Source organism: Protobothrops mucrosquamatus, unplaced genomic scaffold (assembly GCF_001527695.2).
Source record: "Protobothrops mucrosquamatus isolate PMUCROS unplaced genomic scaffold, P.Mucros_1.0 scaffold1712, whole genome shotgun sequence".
NCBI lineage: Eukaryota > Metazoa > Chordata > Lepidosauria > Squamata > Viperidae > Protobothrops > Protobothrops mucrosquamatus.
Window position 1 is genome coordinate 28,076 of NW_015387861.1, and position 20,455 is coordinate 48,530.

Here is a 20,455-nt window from a genome sequence, read left to right on the forward strand (position 1 = left end):
GCCAATAGAATAGACTCTCTTGAATAGAGTCTAATTCTATTGGCTTTCAAAAGCCAATAGGAATTGTCCAGGCTGTCTCTGCCCTGCTGAGCCTGCCAAAAGTCCCATTCGGCAAACGTTGCTGCAAGTTGTCTGCAGCTAAGAGCTTTCTGGAAGTTTCCACCCTCCCTGCTGAACTAAATGTAAATAAAAGAGGGCCACGGGTGAGAGGGCCGCCAAGAAGCGCCTGGGCCAGCCTGCCGCCACACCGAACAGGCGGAGTAGCGGCGGGCGCTGGGAACGTAGCTGGCACGCGCAGGGCCCGGCGGGTGGCTTACCTCCCTTGGGCTGGGCCAGCTGGTGGTTGGCCTGCGCAGTCGCTGCCGCTTGCCTTGGCTGCTCAGGAGCGCCTGGGCCGGCCTGCCACCACACGGAACGAGCGGTGGCCCAAGGTAAGGCTAGCGGAGCAGCGGCAGGCGCTGGGAGCGTAGCTGGTGCGCATGGGGCCCGGCAGGTGGCTTACCTCCCTTGGGCTGGGCCAGCTGGTGGTCAGCCTGCACAGTCGCTGCCGCTTGCCATGGCCGCCAGGAGCGCCTGGGCCTGCCTGTCGCCGCACCGAATGGGCAGTGGCCAAGGTGAGGCTAGCGGAGCAGCGGCGGGCACTGGGAGGGTAGCTGGCACGCCTGGGGCCTGGCGGGTGGCTTACCTCCCTTGGGCTGGCCTGGGAACAGGGTGGGGAGGCGAGGCCAGAGCGCGGCAAGTTAATAAATTAGATTAATATTTAATTTAATTACTATTTAAATTAATTAAGATTAATTATTTTTTCAGCTATGTTTGACAGAGAAAACAAAGGTGGTGTAAACTTCAATGAATTTACAGGAGTCTGGAAATACATCTCTGATTGGCAGAACATTTTTCGCAGATATGATAGAGACAACTCTGGAATGATTGACAAACATGAATTAAAGCAAGCCCTAACAGGTTTTGGTAATTCATAGTAATGATTAAAATATGTAATTTTGGAAAATAGCTTTATATAGCCTTTCTAGATGTATAGACTTCAACTTTCAGAATTTTCAGAAATTGTCAATCAGACAGAAGAGTTCTAGGATACACCTGGATACATCCTCCACACACCTGGAGGATACCCAGGTTAAAATAGCTTGCCATTAGGCCTTTAAATTAATTAATGTTTTTAAGCAATATATTTAATAGTGCAGCAATCACAAGTTATTTAGAACTTATTTCACAAAATCTTGTGGAATCATAGTTGCAATATGAGGTCCATATGATGCTGCCCTTGAAGAGTATCCAGAAACTTCAGTTGGGGCAAAATGTAGCAGTGTGGGCAGTTTTAAATGTTTCTAGAAGAATACATGTTACACTTCTGTTCTGCAAGCTGCATTTGTCACTATCTGTTTCCTGGTACAATTTAAGGTGCTTATTTTCTCTATTAAAGCCTGCCTGTCGCCGCACCGAATGGGCAGTGGCCAAAGTGAGGCTAGCGGAGCAGCGGCGGGCGCTGAAAGGGTAGCTGGCACACCTGGGGCCTGGCGGGTGGCTTACCTCCCTTGGGCTGGCCTGGGAACGGTGGGTAGGCGAGGCCAGAGCACGGCAAGTTTGACGCGGGGGCGGCGGCAAGAGGGAGCGCTGAGGGGTGGCCGGGCGGCTCTTCCAAAGGGAGGCGAGGCCGGAGCGCTGCAAGTTTGATGCAGCGGCGGTGGCGGAAGGGAGCGCTGAGGGGCGGCTGGGCGGTTCTTCCGAAGGGAGGCGAGGCCGGAGCGCCGCAAGTTTGACGCGGCGGGAGCACTGAGGGGTGGCCGGGTGGCTCTTCTGAAGGTCCCGGAGGCGCCTCTCGAGCAGCCCGGGAGGACCCTCGGCCAGGCTGGGCAGGAAGGTCGCCCCCTCCAGCCGGCGCATCCAGGAAGCCTCTCGCCCGCGGTCTCGCCTTACCAGGGGCCCGGGACTTGCAGAACCCCGCGACTTGCTGCCGCTCCCAGCAACTGGACTGAGCCCGCATGGTGGCGAGGCCTGGCGCCCAACCGAAGCTTCCAGCTGCGGCTCTCACTCTCACCGCCGCTGCCTGGCCCAAATCTGCTCGGGGCAAAAGAGGCGGCAGCTGCCCAGCGTGCGGAACTCCTATGTGTCCCAAGCCCCACCATTCTCGAGAAAGAAGCCGCTGCCTCCCATCTTGCTCCCCCTCCCCGCCCGTTCAGCTGAGGACGCAGCGGAGGCTGGCCCGGCCCGAGAGAAAGGGAGGAAACAGAGAAAGAGAGAGAGGAAAGAGAGAGAGAGAAAAAGAGGAAAGAGAAAGAGAGAAAAAGAGGAAAGAGAGAAACGGGAGAGGAAAGAGAAAAAGAGGAAAGAGGGAAAGAGAGGAAAGAGGGAGAGAGACAAGAGAGAGAGGAAAGAGAAAGAGGAAAGAGGAAAGAGAGAAAGAGAAAGAGGGAGGAAAGAGAAAGAAAGGAAAGAGAGAGAAGAGAGAAAGAAAGAGGAAAGAGAGAGAGGAAAGAGAGAGAAAGAGAAAGAGGGAGGGGAATGGCGCTTCTCCAACCAGGCTGGGTGGAGCCGGCAGAGCGGCCTTCCTGCCCCCCCTCCCCGGCCAACTGGATGGGGGGTTTGGGGTCACCACAACATGAGGAACTTTATTAAAGGGTCGCGGCATTAGGAAGGTTGAGAACCACTGGTTGAACATAACATGTAAACATTCACAGTGCAGGGAGGAAAAAGTATGTGAGCCCCTAGCCTAATGACGTCTCCAAGAGCTAATTGGAGCCAGGAGTGAGCCAACCTTGACTCCAATCAGTGTGATGATATTGGATGTCCTGCCCTTTAAAAACACACACCTGTTATGGGTTTACAGGTTTCAAGAAGCACTGTCTGATGTGAACCATGCCTCGCAGAAAAGAGCTCTCAGAAGACCTACGATCAAGAATTGTTGACTTGCATAAAGCTGGAAAGGGTTACAAAAGTATCTCCAAAAGCCTTGATATTCATGTGTCCACAGTAAGACAGACTGTCTACAAATGGAGAAAGTTTAGCACTGTTGCTACTCTCCCTAGGCATGGTCGTCCTGTAAAAATGACTGCAAGAGCACAGCGCAGAATGCTTCTTGAGGTAAAGAAGAATCCTAGAGTGTCAGCTAAAGACCTACAGAAATCTCTGGCACATGCTAACATTTTTGTTGACACATCTACAATAAGGANAGTTATTAAGTCCAACGGTTCACATACTTTTTCCTCCCTGCACTGTGAATGTTTACATGTTATGTTCAATTAAACCATGGCAACATGTAATGTTTGTGTATTATTATTTTCAGCAGACTGTGTTTTTCTATTGTTGTGACTTAGATGACGTTCAGAGCACATTTTATGACCAATTCATGCAAAACTCCGCGTTATCCCATACTTTTTCTTGCAACTGTGTGCGTGTGTGTGTGTATACACACACACATATACACATATACACATACACACACACACACACGTATATATAGCTACCCAACTTATACACAATATATAGGAGGAAAATATATATTTATATATTTAATATATAAATATATATTATTATATGAGGAAAAAAATATTCTATATTTACATATTTAATTTCATATTTACTTTATTCATGACAAAACTAATAAAATATTGAACAGCGGGTAAAACAGTCAATTTTCTTAGTAAGCAAAGATAATTTATATAAAAGTAAATGATTGCCTAACTTATGAACATAATAGAGAGGTAAGATTTATTAGTACTACTATTTTAATAAGCTTTAATTGTTTAATTACTACTCATTTATTACTTTGAAATGTTCTTGTTTCTATGTGTACTATGCAATGTTTTCTCTTTCTTTTAGGAACATGGACTCCATTTAATCCGGCAACTGTAAGATCTATTCTATGTAAGTAATATTTGAACTCCATTTGTTTTATACTTAAGTTGCACTTGTCTGAAGTGGGAACCAAAATACTAGTCTTTTCAGCTTTATTAATTTAAATAAATGCAGGTAATCATAGACTTACAACTAGATTTTTTTTTCAACCTGTGTTGCCAATGTCATATGTAAAATGAGGCAGGACTTTTATCCTTGCAAATTTGGACCATATACCCTGCAGATTCTGCTAAATTACAGTATTTTATAAAAGATATATACAATGCTTACAATTTTAGGAACAGATGTAGTATACAAAAACTTCATAATTTGCTGTGTATTTCTCCTATACTCATCTATTCTTAAACTATGGTAACTGATGGAGGTCCTTACAATTGAAGAACTAATTGAATTGCTCTTTAAAATGGTTGAAACCAAACTTTTTTTCTCGAGTTCTGGGGAATCTATATTTTGCCCTGCATAGAAGCTGCTTTCGGGGATTTTGTTTTGACATAAAAGTGGAAAATAATTTCAGCACAATTAACTTTTTCTTTGAAATTATTTTATTTTCTCATAATAAACTTAATAAATTAGATTAATATTTAATTTAATTACTATTTAAATTAATTAAGATTAATTATTTTTTCAGCTATGTTTGACAGAGAAAACAAAGGTGGTGTAAACTTCAATGAATTTACAGGAGTCTGGAAATACATCTCTGATTGGCAGAACGTTTTTCGCAGATATGATAGAGACAACTCTGGAATGATTGACAAACATGAATTAAAGCAAGCCCTAACAGGTTTTGGTAATTCATAGTAATGATTAAAATATGTAATTTTGGAAAATAGCTTTATGTAGCCTTTCTAGATGTATAGACTTCAACTTTCAGAATTTTCAGAAATTGTCAATCAGACAGAAGAGTTCTAGGAGGATACACCTGGATACATCCTCCACACACCTGGAGGATACCCAGGTTAAAATAGCTTGCCATTAGGCCTTTAAATTAATTAATGTTTTTAAGCAATATATTTAATAGTGCAGCAATCACAAGTTATTTAGAACTTATTTCACAAAATCTTGTGGAATCATAGTTGCAATATGAGGTCCATATGATGCTGCCCTTGAAGAGTATCCAGAAACTTCAGTTGGGGCAAAATGTAGCAGTGTGGGCAGTTTTAAGTGTTTCTAGAAGAATACATGTTACACTTCTGTTCTGCAAGCTGCATTTGTCACTATCTGTTTCCTGGTACAATTTAAGGTGCTTATTTTCTCTATTAAAGCCCTCCATAGCATGGAACTGAAATTTTTGGGGGACCACCTGTCCCTAATTACAAACGAAACTGAAGAACATTATTTGAAGGGATTAAAATGTAAGATTATTAAAAATCTGGGGAAGGGATATAGTTTATTCCAGAGGTCCCCAACCTTTTGGGCACCAGGAACTGGTTCTGTGGAGAGAGGTTTTTTCATGGACCGAAGGGTGCATGGTTTTGTGTGCTGCCTGCATCTCGCAGATGGATTTGCTTGTTTGTGCTGCCCAGTTGCTGACATGCCGCGGTCCAGTATTGGTCAACGGACCCCTGGTTTATTCAATCAAGGTTAAAATAGTTATGCAGTTATTTCTGGTAGGCCTTAACTTTTGCTGCTTAGGAATGAATGAAGAGGATTTAATATTTAGTCAGTACTGTAATTAAGGGAGAGTTTGGGGGGAAAGAGTGCATCTCAAAGAGAATCATATAGTGTATCCCCAGGGGAAATCAATAGGCAAATGTCAAGTAGAGCTTGATAACTTGAATGTCATCCAAGTGCCAAAGGATTGAGCAGATTATACATTCTCCAGCACTGGAGATGGAGAATCCACCAATGGGTTTAGACTGTGTTCCTGCCCAATCAGATCAAGTCAGCCAAAGTTGCCACGCCTCTCCTGGGCTAGAAGGTCTCAGTCTTGACTTGATCTTGCCCATGAACAGACGTGCAAGTTTGGCTCTTAGGCAGGTATAGTCTCCATTGGTGGATTTTCCATCTTTCTTTGACTTTAAATAGTTTTCTGATCAGTGCTGGGCTCAGCACTGGGGTCAGATTGGTGTTTATTTCAACCCCCCTCCTTCCCCTCTTAACCTTAAAGTGAGGCTGGGATCAGCTTCTCTTTCTGCGTTTCGTTGTCTTTCGGTTTCGTTTTCTTCTATCCTCCTTAACCTTCTCTGTTGGATTCCTATTAAGTTCAGTTCCATTTAATAATTTCTCCAGGAACAACTATAGTTGTCCTTTCTATTTTGCTTTAGTTTCCTTCCCTGATTGGAGTCTGCAACGCAGCTCCAAGAGTTACGATTCAAGAGGGGGGGTGGAAGTGCTAATCAGCAGGCAGGCTTATCAGCAGTTTAAAACGCTGTTTTCTGCCTTCTTTCATTATTTACGGGCTGTCCTTGCTGTTCTTGGGGGCTGAGGGATCATCGCTTCCCTATTGCAGCCCCTGTTGCCGGCTGAGCACACGCTGCTCCATTGAAGTTCTTTATTGATTTTCTTGTTGGAGGAGTTCTCTGGATCCTATAGGGAGGCTCAGAGACGTATAGTGGTGGCCAAATATTTAGTAAGAATTGCGTCCGCCATTTTGTGGATCTGAACACCATTCTCTGTTGTTGAACAGTGTCAGTGAGTTTCATTTTCACATCGACCACCATCTTGAATCCGCCATTTTGAGAACTAACCGTTCTTTTCATGATTATCTGGGGTTTTTTTGTTTTATTTTTTGTTTGGAGCCTGCACTGAATCCTTTTTCAAAACAGTTATTCAGTTAGTAACATTCTCCTTCTAGCAGAATTTGAACTGTTGTCTCCTCATATACACTCAATATTATTTACACACACAGTAGGTCCTTGACTCTCCCTGTATAGCAGCATTGAGTTCCAGGTGTACCTTTTTGTGCATCTGGGGTTACCCACAAAATAGCAGTTTCTGGATTCCAGGTGTACCCTATCGTGCACCTGTGTTATCCATTAATTGGTAGTTTCTGGATACCAGGTGTACCTCATCGTGCACCTGTGTTATCTACACATTAATAGTCATTGTTTACCAGGTGTACCCTATCGTGCACCTGTGTTAACCATAAATCAGCACTCTCTGGATACCAGGTGTACCCCATCGTGTACCTGTGTTATCTACAAATTACTAGTCATTGGTTACCAGGTGTACCCTATCGTGCACCTGTGTTATCCATAAATTAGTAGTCCCTGGATACCAGGTGTACCCCATCGTGCACCTGTGTTATCCACTAATTGGCAATCTTTGGATACCAGGTGTACCCTATCGTGCACCTGTGCTATCCACAAATTAACTGTCCTTGGATACCAGGTGTACCCTATCGTGCATCTGTGCTTATCCAAGTTGACAATAACAGCTGTCTCTGGATTCCAGGGGTACCTTTTCGTGCTCCTGTGCTTATCCAGAGAAGACAAACAGCTGCCTCTGGATACCAGGAGTACCCAATCGTGCTTCTGTGATAATCCACGAGGATGGAAGAATCTGGCTCTTCCAAGAAGGGACTTTCACCTCTCTCATCAGCCTCTAAATGACAGAAATCTTCCAACCAAGAGGCGGCAGGTAAGATTTCAGCCAAGGCTAAAGCCAAGGCTAGATCTGCAGGAAAAACATCTAAAAAGGAGGAAAAATAGGCCAGTAGGAGACACCGGGCATTAGAGAGGGTATTCTCTAAAGCTCAAAAACAGACCAGGACTGAAGCCACTCAGGCTGAAGTTCCTTCATTTGATTTACCACTGGGACCCTCCACTTCCCCTCTGGGAATCTGGTCCACAGGAGACACAGTCTCTACCACTCTACCGGGTGATTCAGCTCATCGAGAACACATCTTGCAGCCTGTGGTTCAGCGGGCTCTGCAGTCCGCCCCGGAAGCCACTTTTACCCCCACAGCGGCTGGACTCAGACTACCAGAGCCGGTCCCTCTGCCCACGGAGGACCGTCTAAATGAGTTGATTGCTCAGGCGGTAGAGCTCGCCTTTCAGGCTAGATCTCAGGTACCTAGGGCTACCTCGGTTTCTCCCCTGCCGATTCACCAGCCAACGACGGAGGCATTTGGTGCACCTACTTCACCCTCACAATCTTCTTACTCTGAGGGTTCATCCTTTCGTGAGTATGATGCGGACGTGGGGATTCCGATGTTAGATCAGGAGGATGACCCTCCTGAAATGCCATCCTTTACGGGTCTCTTTAATCCGTCTCATTTTGTTCCCTTGCTCCGAAAGGCCACTTCCACGGCCCATCTTGGTCCCAAGCCTTCTACATCAACTTCAACTGCGGCTCCGGACTCGGAGGCGGATCCGAACTTCATTGAACCGGTAACCACACAATACTGCATACCATGTCCTTCTATGTTTCTGAATGCGATCAGGAAACAGTGGGAATCCCCGGGTACCCTTCCCATCCCGAGTGGCAGTGATAAAAGACTCTATAACAGTGGTTCTCAACCTTCCTAATGCCGCGACCCTTTAATAAAGTTCCTCATGTTGTGGTGACCCCCAACCCCCCATCCAGCTGGCCAGGGAGGGGGGGCAGGAAGGCCGCTCTGCCGGCTCTGCCCAGCCTGGTTGGAGAAGTGCCATTCCTCTCCCTCTTTCTCTCTCTTTCCTCTCTCTCTTTCCTCTTTCTTTCTCTCTTCTCTCTCTTTCCTTTCTCTTTCTCTTTCCTCCCTCTTTCTCTTTCTCTCTTTCCTCTCTTTCTCTTTCTCTTTCCTCTCTCTTCTCTTTCTTTCCTCTCTCTCTTGTCTCTCCCTCTTTCCTCTCTTTCCCTCTTTCCTCTTTTTCTCTTTCCTCTCCCGTTTCTCTCTTTCCTCTTTTTCTCTCTTTCTCTTTCTCTCTCTTTCTCTGTTTCCTCCCTTTCTCTCGGGCGGGCCGGCCTCCGCTGCATCCTCAGCCGAACGGGCGGGGAGGGGGAGCAAGATGGGAGGCAGTGGCTTCTTTGTCTCGAGAATGGTGGGGCTTGGGAGTTCCGCACAGGAGTTCCGCACGCTGGGCAGCAGCCGCCTCTTTTGCCCCGAGCAGATTCGGGCCAGGCGGCGGCGAGAGCAGAAGCCACAGCTGGAAGCTTCGGTTGGGCGCCAGGCCTCGCCGCCATGCGGACTCAGTCCAGTTGCTGGAAGCGGCAGCAACTCGCGGGGTTCTGCAAGTCCCGGGCCCCCGGCAAGGTGAGACCGCGGGCGAGAGGCTGAAGTGGCCCGTGACGGGGAGGAGCCGAAGCTTCCTGGATGCGCCGGCTGGAGGGGGCGACCTTCCTGCCCAGCCTGGCCGAGGGTCCTCCCGGGCTGCTTGAGAGGCGCCGCCGAGACCTTCGGAAGAGCCGCCCGGCCTCCCCTCAGTGCGCCTGCCGCCGCCGCGTCAAACTTGCGGCGCTCCGGCCTCGCCTCCCTTTGGAAGAACTGCCCGGCCGCCCCTCAGCGCTCCCTTCCACCACCGCCGCCGCATCAAACTTGCAGCGCTTCAGCCTCGCCTCCCTTCGGAAGAGCCGTCTGGCTGCCCCTCAGCGCTCCCTCTCACCGCCGCCCCCGCGTCAAACTTGCCACGCTCTGGCCTCGCCTCCCCACCCTGTTCCCAGGCCAGGCCAAGGGAGGTAAGCCACCCGCCAGGCCCCAGGCGTGCCAGCTACCCTCCCAGCGCCCACCGCTGCTCCGCTAGCCTCACCTTGGCCATTGCCCATTCGGTGCGGCGACAGGCAGGCCCAGGCGCTCCTGGGCGGCCATGGCAAGCAGTAGCGACTACACAGGCCGACCCCCAGCTGGGCCACCAGCTGGCCCAGCCCAAGGGAGGTAAACCACCTGCCGGGCCCCATGCGCGCCAGCTACGCTCCCAGCGCCCGCCGCTGCTCCGCTAGCCTTACCTTAGCCACCGCTCGTTCCGTGTGGTGGCAGGCCAGCCCAGGCGCTCCTGAGCAGCCAAGGCAAGCGGCAGAATAGAGTCTATTCTATTGGCTTTCAAAAGCCAATAGAATAAGAGGGAGTAGCACAGCTCATGAAAAAGGGAAAAAAACAAAAAAAAAATGCAGGACTGCGTTTCATAAGGATTCTATGAGGAAAAACTCCAGGACTTTGGCGACCCCTGTGAAATGGTCGTTTGACCCCAAAAGGAGTCGTGACCCACAGGTTGAGAACCGCTGCTCTATAACGTGGCCCAGGACTTGGCAGATGCCCTAGAGTTCCCCAAGGTGGATGAACCCTTGGGACCCCTGGTATCTCCCACTGCCACTCCTGGGGATGTGCCTGATGCCCTAAAGGCAGAATACCGTAAAAAGGAGCTCACCTTTCGCAAGACACACCAAGCTACTGCTTGGGCTATTAGGGCAGCTACATCGGCCTCTTTCTTCAATAGGTCTGCTCTCCGCTGGCTGCGTCAGCATCAGACCAGAATTCCGGTGGAAGATATCCGAACCCACCAGGATTTGAGCAAGATGGTGGCAGCAACGGAATATGCTTCCGATGCAACACTGCAGGCGGCCAGATTTTCAGCCAGGGCCATGGCTTCCAACGTTACTGGACGTCGTATGCTTTGGCTGAAACACTGGCATGCAGATGCCAGGTCCAAATGGCGCCTGTCAGCAGCCCCTTACCGGGGGGCGAAGCTGTTTGGGGAAGCTTTAGATCCTTACCTTAAAGAGAATTAGGATAAGCGTAAGGTCCTCAATCACCTTATTAAACGTCCGGACAAAAGATCCAACACATTCTAACGGAGGCAGTCCTTTCGTTCAGGGACTAGGTCCACTTATTCCTACCCACCCCGTTCCTTTCCTGTTAGACAGGACAGGCAGGACAGACAAGCAGACAGAATGGGCTCTAAGCCAGACAACAATTTCAGGGCAAATGGCCCTTTTGTGGGAGCGGTCGGCCCTTCCGTCGTTCCAGATGACTCTCCGGTGGTCCCTCCCATAGGCGGCAGACTTTCTCTCTTTGCCAGCCAGTGGGAGGTCATCACCACAGACGCATGGGTATTGAACACGGTTCGTCACGGGCTCTCCTAGAATTCCTCACCTGCCCTCCAAATCGCTTCCTCTCTTGTCCCCAATCAAGGAATCTCACAAAGAAAAGGTTGATGCAACAGGCCATTCAACATCACGTAAACATAAGGGCCATAGAACCGGTACCGTTGGATCAGATAGGTCGGGGATTCTACTCCATCCTCTTCATCGTTCCCAAAGCCTCGGGAGGATGGAGAGCAATCCTAGATCTAAAAAGACTGAACTGGCATCTTGTTTACAGAAAATTCAAGATGCAAACGCTCCAGTCAATTCTCGGAAGCGTAAGAAGAGGAGACTTCCTGACGTCCGTACACCTCACGGAAGCTTATCTTCACATCCCCATCTCTCTCAGCCACCGCCGGTTTCTACGGTTTGCTTACAGGGGCAGACACTACCAATACAGGGCGTTACCTTTCGGTCTATCCTTGGCCCCGAGGGTTTTTACCAAGGTCCTCGCTGTGCTAGCAGCTTACCTCCGGATGGTGCCTGTCAGGGTCCAGTGTTACCTGGACGACATTCTGATTCAGTCATCATCAGGACAAGCCGCTCTGACGGATCTAGAAAGGGTGATCAACCTTCTCCAAAACCACGGGTTTTCAGTGAATTTTTCAAACAGTCACTTGTCCCCTACAACAAGACTATTACACCTAGGGGCCATCATAGACACGGTCAACTGCCGTGTCTTTCTATCCCAAGAACATCGGGACAGCATACGTCAGTTGGTCCTACAAATATGCGGGAACGGCATGGCAACAATAGCAAGTCTCTCCCAATTATTGGGGAAATTGATATCAGCCATTGCCATCGTTCCTTGGGCCAGGCTCCATTCCAGGACACTTCAGTGGTTTCTGCTCCCTTTCCAGAGACGGAACCTCAGCTCATCAATTCGGAAAGTGCGAATTCCACTCAGAGTGTCGTGCTCCCTCAGGTGGTGGCTCTCGTCGGCCATACTCAGAGGGTCCTCATTCAAGGAACTGGACCGAATAACTCTGACAACCGACGCCAGTCTATTCAGTTGGGGTGCGCACCAAGGCCGTTGGTCCCAGTCCGACCTTCGACACAATATAAACTGGCTGGAGCTCAGGGCCATACACCTGGCCCTTTGACACTTTCGCAACTCGGTAGCGAAACGTCACGTACTGGTCCTCACGGACAACGTTGCGGCCAAGGCCCATGTGAATCGACAAGGGGGCACTCGATCCCGTGCCCTCCTTACCGAGGCTCTCCTTCTGGGTTCTTGGGTGGAGGCAAATCTGGCCTCCATCAAGGCAGATCACATATCAGGGGAGGCAAACACGCAAGCGGATCTCCTCAGCAGAACAATGGTGAACCACTCAGAGTGGCGCCTGCACCCGGGGATTTTCAGGGAAATATCCCACAGATTCGGACTTCCAATTCTAGACCTCTTCGCCTCCCCGTCAAACACTCAGGTACCGAGTTTCTTCTCCCGTTTCCCATGCCCGGGGGCAGAGTACACGGACGCTCTACGGAGTCCGTGGCCGGAGGGTTTACTTTACGCCTTCCCTCCTCTCCCCCTTCTCCCGGCAATCATACGCAAGATCCTCAGGGAAAGGCGGAAGTTCTCCTAGTGGCACCGTACTGGCCTCGGAGACCGTGGTTCGCCGACTTAGTGAACCTCTCATTAGCGGATCCGTGGAGGATTCCTCCGGACAGGGTCTCGCTCAGTCAAGGGACACTACTTCATCCAGACCCACAATGGCTACAGTTAGCCGTATGGCACTTCAGCGCTCAGTTTTAGCTCAGGAGCACTGTTCGTCTGGAGTCATTTCTATAATCCAGGCCTCCCGTTGGGCCTCTACCAATCGGATTTATGAGGCCACGTGGAGAAATTTCTGTTCATGGTGCTCAAAGCACCACCTGACATTGTCAGATCTGACAATTCCTCACATATTGGACTACCTCCTGGAGGGTCTGCAGAGGGGTCTGGCTCCAAGCACACTACGCAGACAGATTGCTGCTTTGTCCACCATCCTTACATGCGAATCTGCAACTTCCCTGGGTCACCATCCCCTGATCCGATCATTCATCAAGGGTGCTACCAACATCAAGCCTCCTGTAGTCCACAGATATCCCTCCTGGGAATTACCGAGGGTATTGCGGGCTCTTACCAATCCGCCCTTTGAACCCCTCAAAACATGTGAGTTGAGATTCTTATCACTCAAAGTAGCCTTTTTGGTGGCTATCACCTCTGTGAGGCGGATTTCCGAACTAGCAGCTCTCTCCACTAGAGATGATTTGTGTATCTTTCACCGTGACTGAGTGGTCCTTCGTCTTGATCCAACCTTTGTTCCAAAGGTAAATTCCTTATTTCACAGGACTCAAAAAATTGTGTTACCAGATTTCTGTCCTAATCCCTCACATGATCTGGAACGGCAGTGGCATCTGCTGGATGTCCGCAGAGCATTTCGTTATTATATCTCGTGGACAGCTGTCTTCCGCTCTACCGAAGCCCTCTTCGTTTCATATCATCCTCCTTCCAGGGGCAGGAAAGTGTCCTCCATGATTGGCAGGTGGATCAGGGCTTGTATTGCGGAGGCGTATAGGGTGGATTCAGTGCCGGTTCCAGGGCGCATCACGGCCCATTCCACCCATAGTGCGGCTACTTCTGCAGCCTGGGCTACTCAAGCGTCCATTGAAGACGTTTGCAGAGCGGCCACATGGTCCTCTCCGTCACCCTTCATTAGGCATTACAAAATCGACAGGTTCGCCTCAGCGGAGGCGTCTTTTGGCAGGAGGGTTCTGCAACAGGTACTATCCCAAAGTGCCTCGCTGGGCAGGTTTGATTCCCTCCCTTAGGGACAATTAGCTTTGGTATGTCCCATTGGTGGATTCTCCATCTCCAGTGCTGGAGAAGGGGCGTTGTCTTACCTGAACGCCTTTTCTCAGCACGGAGATGGAGAATCCACTCCCACCCTAGCAGGTTATTAGGCCTAGCTTTACATTTATGAGCCAACACGTCTTGCTGTCAGTCATGGCTTCGCCTTCATCAAGACTGGGACCTTCTAGCCCAGGAGAGGCGTGGCAACTTTGGCTGACTTGATCTGATTGGGCAGGAACACAGTCTAAACCCATTGGTGGATTCTCCATCTCCGTGCTGAGAAAAGGCGTTCAGGTAAGACAACGCCCCTTTCTTTAGTTTTCTCTGTGGTGTAATTTATAAGATATTATGTATTAAAATAACTGATTACAGGTCAGTTTATTGAAGATTTGAAGTGGGGGATATTTTAAAATGAATCATCTTTTGAACATTGTTATTTAAAGCCTGCTATACTATTCATTTTGGATTTAGAATTGGATTCAAAATCCATTTTAAAAGTATTACTATAATGTAAATGATACTTGATAGAAAATGTTAAGGATATGGACTCTTGTTCACTAATTTTACAAAATATTTGAAGATTTTACAAATACACACATATGCATAGACACAGAGAGGGAGGAAGAGAAAAAGAGAAATCTGAAACAGCTTATAAAGGTATCTTTACAATTTCAAAAACATGATTCTATAATAAAAAGTAGGGAAGAGGAAAAAGCATATCCATTTTTAAACGTATATTTTTGTTCCAAATATCTAGATTTAAAAGAGCATTGTTTTAACAGTATGATTGGGTACATGAAATCTTTTCTGAAGAACAGCCTCTCATACTTCACAGCCAAGTTTTCTGGTGTGGCATCTGGGCTTGATGTTCGCTTCTCATATGAATGAAACTGGCTTGACAGTAAAGTCACTCACTCTGAAGAACTTACATTCCTCTGAGGGAGAAAGGGAATAAATTTGAGTATAATTTTTAGTAAAGTATATTATATAAGCTTACAGAAATCATTACACATGATGTGTAATGATTTCTGTAAGCTTATATAATATACTTTACTAAAAAGTTGTTGAATGCATTTCTCCCTAGGTGGAAACCTTACTCCGTTTAGATTTCTAACTTAATAATACAGATTCTGTGAAATGCATTTCATGATACAGTAGAATGGCTTCCTGAGTACATACTACCATGTTTCCCCAAAAGTAAGACCTATCCCAAAAATAAGCCCTAGCTCAATTTTTAGGGGTGGGTCTAATATAAGCCCTACCCCCAAAATAAGCCCTAGTTTTGGGGAGAGGCACATGCCTAAAAATCAAGCTTGGGCAGGAGTATTGGGATGGAACTGCCCCATGTGCCCCATACCTGCTTACCATTATAGCCAGGCCTCCCATGAATCAACAGCTGCCTCACCTGACCAGCCCACTTCTTCTGTGGTGCCCCCCGACTTGCATTTCGCTATTAGATGCCTTCAGGAAATGCCTCTGCAGCTGAAAAGTTCCAGATTCCTCCCGGCCTGCATTTCGCTATCAGAGGCCTTCCGGACAGGCCTCTGCAGCCGAGAACCAAGCCACAGATTCAATCCGTAACCCGGTTCTCGGCTGCAGAAGCCTTTCCAGAAGGCCTCTGACAGCAAAATGCAGGCCAGGGGCACTGCGAGTATCAATCCAGAGGTCCAGTCACAGCTGCAGAGGCATTTCCTTCGGCTGCATAAGAAGTGGGCCAGCTGGTTGGAGCTGTCAGTGCCGCTGCTGTGAGGTAAGACCATGGAAAAGACACCCCCCAAAAATAAGACCTGGTGCCTCTTTGGAGGCAAATAAATAAATTTTTGGAGGAACATGGTATTTGATGCTCAGGGTTATTATTTCTTTCTATTTAAATAAAACATTATTTTCATTCTTGTACATTCTTATAAGTAATTATTTAAAAACCTGATTGAAGAGGTATTCAGACAACACAGCACTATTTACAAACACATAGTATACCAAGATGGTTTCCAACCACAGTGATTGGAAACTGATCAAAGAGAGAAGCAACCTGGAATTAAGGAGAAACTTCCTGACAGTGAGCAGCTTGCCTCCAGAAATCGTGGGCGCTCCATCACTGGAGATTTTTAAGAGGCTAGACAGTCACTTGTCTGACATGGTATAGGTTCTCCTAATTGAGCAAGGGGCTGGACTAGAAGATCTCCCAAGGTCCCTTCCAGCTTCTATTCTATTCTATTCAGATTTTAATTTTATTTAATTTTACCAATCCAGTAAACATTATTGTTTGTTTTCAGCCATAACTTTTGTTACAATAGCAATAGCACTTAGCAATAACACTTAGACTTATATACCACTTCATAGTGCTTTACATCCCTCTCTAAGCAGTTTACAGAGTCAGCATATTGCCCCCAACAATCGGTCTTCATTTTACCAACCTCGAAAGGATTGGAAGGCTGAGTCAACCTTGAGCCACTTGGAATCGAACTCCTGAAGTGAGCAGTGATTTAGTCTGCAGTACTGCATTCTAACTACTGGGCCACCATGGTTCTTATTCATGACACATCACAGTATGCTTTATGGGATAGCCTGATTTTTCATAAAATAAAAAGGTGTCAGCTAGCTCTAAAGGATCTGATTAAATCACATTGGTTCCTTTGTTCTGTCATATCTGAAACTTCCTGGGGGGGGGTTATTTGCTTACATGAATATCATTTATGTAGGTGGCTGCAATTATAGAATGTAATTATTTTAAATTTTGCTTATTAATGTTTCCAATTCTATTAAGGATACCGACTGACTGACCAGTTCTACGATCTCTTGATTCAGAAATTTGATAGGCAAAGAAGAGGGCAAGTGGCTTTTGATGACTTCATTCAGTGCTGTGTTGTACTGCAGGTAATCATAGACTGGGGGATATAAAGAAGCCAGATGAAGCCAGATGATCAAATTGTTTCAAGTATGCAACATGAAAACAAGGATATGAAAGTTTCAATTCAAGTACAGCTTTATGTTATGGACCATTGACTTTGTCCAACCCTTTATTGGGATCCTGACTTCTACTTTCATTGTAAAAAACTGTAGAAAAAATATTCCCCTCCCCAATTTAGATTTCAGTATGTGTATCATATCTGTCTCATGGTTGTTATATGCATTTTCTATAATGGAACACAGGCATTTTATCTGCAGACAATTTGACATTAACTTTTTTCTTCCAGAAATGGACAGATGTCTTCAGACGCTATGATACTGATCAGGACGGCTGGATACAAGTGTCTTATGAACAATATCTTTCTATGGTTTTCACTGTTGTATGACAGTAAATATTGTATATGATTGAGGAATAGAACTTGCATACAGGTAGTCTTGACTTACAGCCACAATTGAGCCAAAATTTCTGTTGCTAGGCAAGGCAGTTATTAAGTGAGTTCCCCATTTTTGCCTTTTTTGCAGTCATTGAGGTTGTTAAGTGAATCCCCCCACATACTGACTTTTCTTGTCGGAAGCCAGCTGGGAAGGTTACAAATGGCCATCACATGACAATGCAGCTGTCTTAAATACATGCCAAGTGCCCAGATTTTGTCTCATGATCATGGAGATGCTGCAAAAGTTGTAAGTTTGAAAAATGGACATGTCACTTTTTTCTGTGCAGCTATAACTACAAACAGTCACTAAACAAATGGTTGTAAGTCAAGAAACACACCTGTAAAAGAAAAATAGATTTCTTTTCTCCATACAGCACAATTAGTTTAGAAATACATTGCTTAAAGATTATGTTTCTCATTGCAAAAGGTGCTATAGCTACAAGATTCTGCATTGTATCATGTATATTTTATTGCTGGAAGTAATCTTTAAACGCGAAACAGTAGAATTCTTGTTCAGATTTGCACACTATTGCATATATCTTTTTAAAATAGAAAACAGAAAATAAATGAAACTTTTATCTGTGTCTTCACAGAAATAATAACCTTAAATATGCCAGATGTCAAGATAACTTATTTGTATTTTTCTCCCATTTAGATTAGGTTTCATCTGCTTGTACCATTTATCTTTTTTTTTAAAAAATTGTTACTCTTCTTCCTGGGATTTTTTAATTCTGGGTAAGCAGAATTTAAGAGATTTATTATTAAAGCTGAATATTTCTTCTTTTTCCTTATTTTTGGGTGTAATTAAAATGTTTTCTGCCTTTCCTCTCTGGCTTGGAGTTATAACTGGATATGAATACACGCCTGCAGTCTTCTATGTATAAAATGTTTTCTAACTAAGCATTTTACAACCTTGGGTGGAGTTTTACCTTCAGTAGTTACTGTGCTTAGGATGTGCTGCCAGCCTAAATAATACCTTTCTACATGCACTAAGATCTACTCTACTCTGGCCACAGAAGGGCTGCAGTTTCAACCGTGTCTAATTTACTATTCCATTTACTAGTTTACTATTCTGCATCAGGAGCCCATCTTTTGTATGGCAAGTAACCATTTACTTTCTCTATGTTAAATCACAAAACACAAATCTTACTGAAACAAATTTTATTCTTTTAAATTTCATGGAAGAGTATTGGTCTTGATTTACATGGCAAATGAAAACCCTAAATAATAGAACTGATAGCCTCATTTAAAATATATTGATATATATATTTCCAATGGTGTTGACTTAATGCCATTAAATCAAAATTACAAATAAAAACAGTAACTAGAACAGAGTTAAAAATGTGTCTCCCCCACTCTTCTCAATTATCATGTTAATGGTATATTTCAGAAATACTAAGCACTGTAATAAACTATTTTAAACTGATTTCAAATGCTGAACGAACTGAGTAGTCCTTGTTTAAGAATGCTAATTGGGACAGGAAACTCTGTTGTTAATCAACTGTATCGAAAAACCATTTGACTACACCACCTAATGATAGCGACAACAGTCACTATCATTAAGTGAAGACTTCATGGGTCGTAAAATGAGGATCTCATGACTGCATTTGATGCCAGCTCCCCACTGACATTGCTTGTTGGAACCCAACAGGGAAGGTCACAAATAATGATCATATGATTGCAAGGATGCTGTAATGGCTGTAAATAGGACCAATCATAATTACCACTTGTTCAGCACTGTTGTAAATTTGAATGGTTGCAGAATGAGTGATTGTTAAATGAGGACCACCTGTACAGAAAAAAATAGTCCACCAATCTGCTTACATTTTGTCTTCACTGATTTCACTCTGAATTTGAGCAAATGACTGAATATTAATTTCTAGGGGGAAAGCCCACCATCAATCTTAATGCAATAAAATACACTGAGAATAGCTTTTACCATCTTAATAAGATGATAAAAGAAGATGTAATTAAGAAGCTTCAGGCACTACTAACAGTGTCAATTCCTAAACAGTCTCTTCTTTCTGCATCGTACCTGTTAATTAGGAAGTCAATTCTGTTCCCAACTTTTTCTCCTTGAATCACCTCTTTAAGTGGTATTCTTTACTTCCATATGAATTCTATTTTATTTTCTCTTTGAGTATGGGAATAGCCTAATCTTGCACGCTGAAGGACATTTAAGAGCAGAAGACTAGTTTGTGGCTGAAAAAAGGAAAACTCTTTTACTTTCTTATTCATATTTTTTAAAATGGGGAATGGAGCAATGAATCTCTTATTAGATCTTGTGTATGCACAGTTCTCACAGTTACTGCTGTTGAGCCAGGTACCACCTATTCTATACCTGTGCATTTGTTGTTTTTTGCCTAAGTGTAAGATCTTATTTATCTCCCCACTGAATTGCATTTTGTTAGATTAGACCCAGCATCAAGATCCTTCTGCCCCATAGGTCTGTCTTCCAAAGCATTGGCTATTCCCTCCCTGCTTGATATTGTCTGCAAATTTGATGAATTCCCCTTCTATCCTCTTATCTAAATAATTTATGAAGATGTTGAAGAGTACTCCGCCTAAGACAGATTTTTGCATTGACTGATGGATGCATTCTAATGTATCTAGGATAATAATTAATTTAAAGCCCAGAATGACTTGGCATTCAGAATCTTATTCTATATATCAGAACCCATTTCTTTGGTAGGGGGATTTTATTAGATGGGTCTGGGTCTTTTCCTTTTTCCCTCTGCAGGTTCTGCCATACTCCTGGGGGGAGGCCTTTGGGGAATTACTATGTATCTTGTCTTTTTGCTTAGCTGCTACAATGTACTGTATTCTCTCTGCTTCCTCTATCTGCTTGCTCTTTGAACTGTTTTCCCCTTGATGTCAACCTGGGGTGAGAAAGGAATGTGCCTCTGGCCATCTGGCTTATCTCTCGCTGCGGAAGAGAAGGTGCAAAGACCCAACAATGTTTTCACAGCCTTGGGAACGGAGTCTTATCAGCCTCGTTCCCACAGTGGACTTAACACCTGGGGATTGGTCTGTTTGAACTGACTGGATGAACTACTGGGGTGGGGGTTTGCTTTTTGCTCCTTTAACCTATTGATTTGAGTGGGAAACCCTCAGATCCTGCCTTCTATGCCTGCTGTCAACTTCTTCTAATAAAAGTTCCTTTTGGGATGAATCTATTCCAAAAGTTCTGCTCTCTTGGGAAGAGGTTTTGAAGCAGGTCCTTACACTATGTAATATTCTTGTTTAACCTCAGGATCACAGGGTTTGAAAAGAAACCATAATTTGTTTTTCATACAAGAAAGATGAAGTGTTTGTTAAATACACTCTATTCCAGTTTACAAATCTTCCCTTTGACAAAACATTATTCATGAACTACTTGGTAAATAAATAGCAAGTCATTTTGTCAGGT

At 45.4% G+C, this 20,455-nt stretch overlaps 1 protein-coding gene across 2 annotated transcripts in view; it reads left to right on the forward strand.

The window, feature by feature from the left end:
- The window catches only part of PDCD6 (programmed cell death 6), a 27,443-nt gene extending 8,972 nt beyond the window's left edge, over positions 1-18,471 (forward strand). The window contains exons 3-6 of one of the 2 annotated variants that reach the window (XM_015822874.1): positions 3,835-3,879; positions 4,499-4,657; positions 16,470-16,579; positions 16,900-18,471. In XM_015822874.1, the coding sequence (XP_015678360.1) occupies positions 3,835-3,879; positions 4,499-4,657; positions 16,470-16,579; positions 16,900-16,998 (413 nt within the window). In that variant the 3' untranslated portion in view covers positions 16,999-18,471. The remainder of the gene's footprint in view (positions 1-3,834; positions 3,880-4,498; positions 4,658-16,469; positions 16,580-16,899) is intronic. The other variant, XM_015822875.1, reaches the window with a different exon arrangement.
- The last annotated feature ends 1,984 nt before the right edge of the window (positions 18,472-20,455 follow it).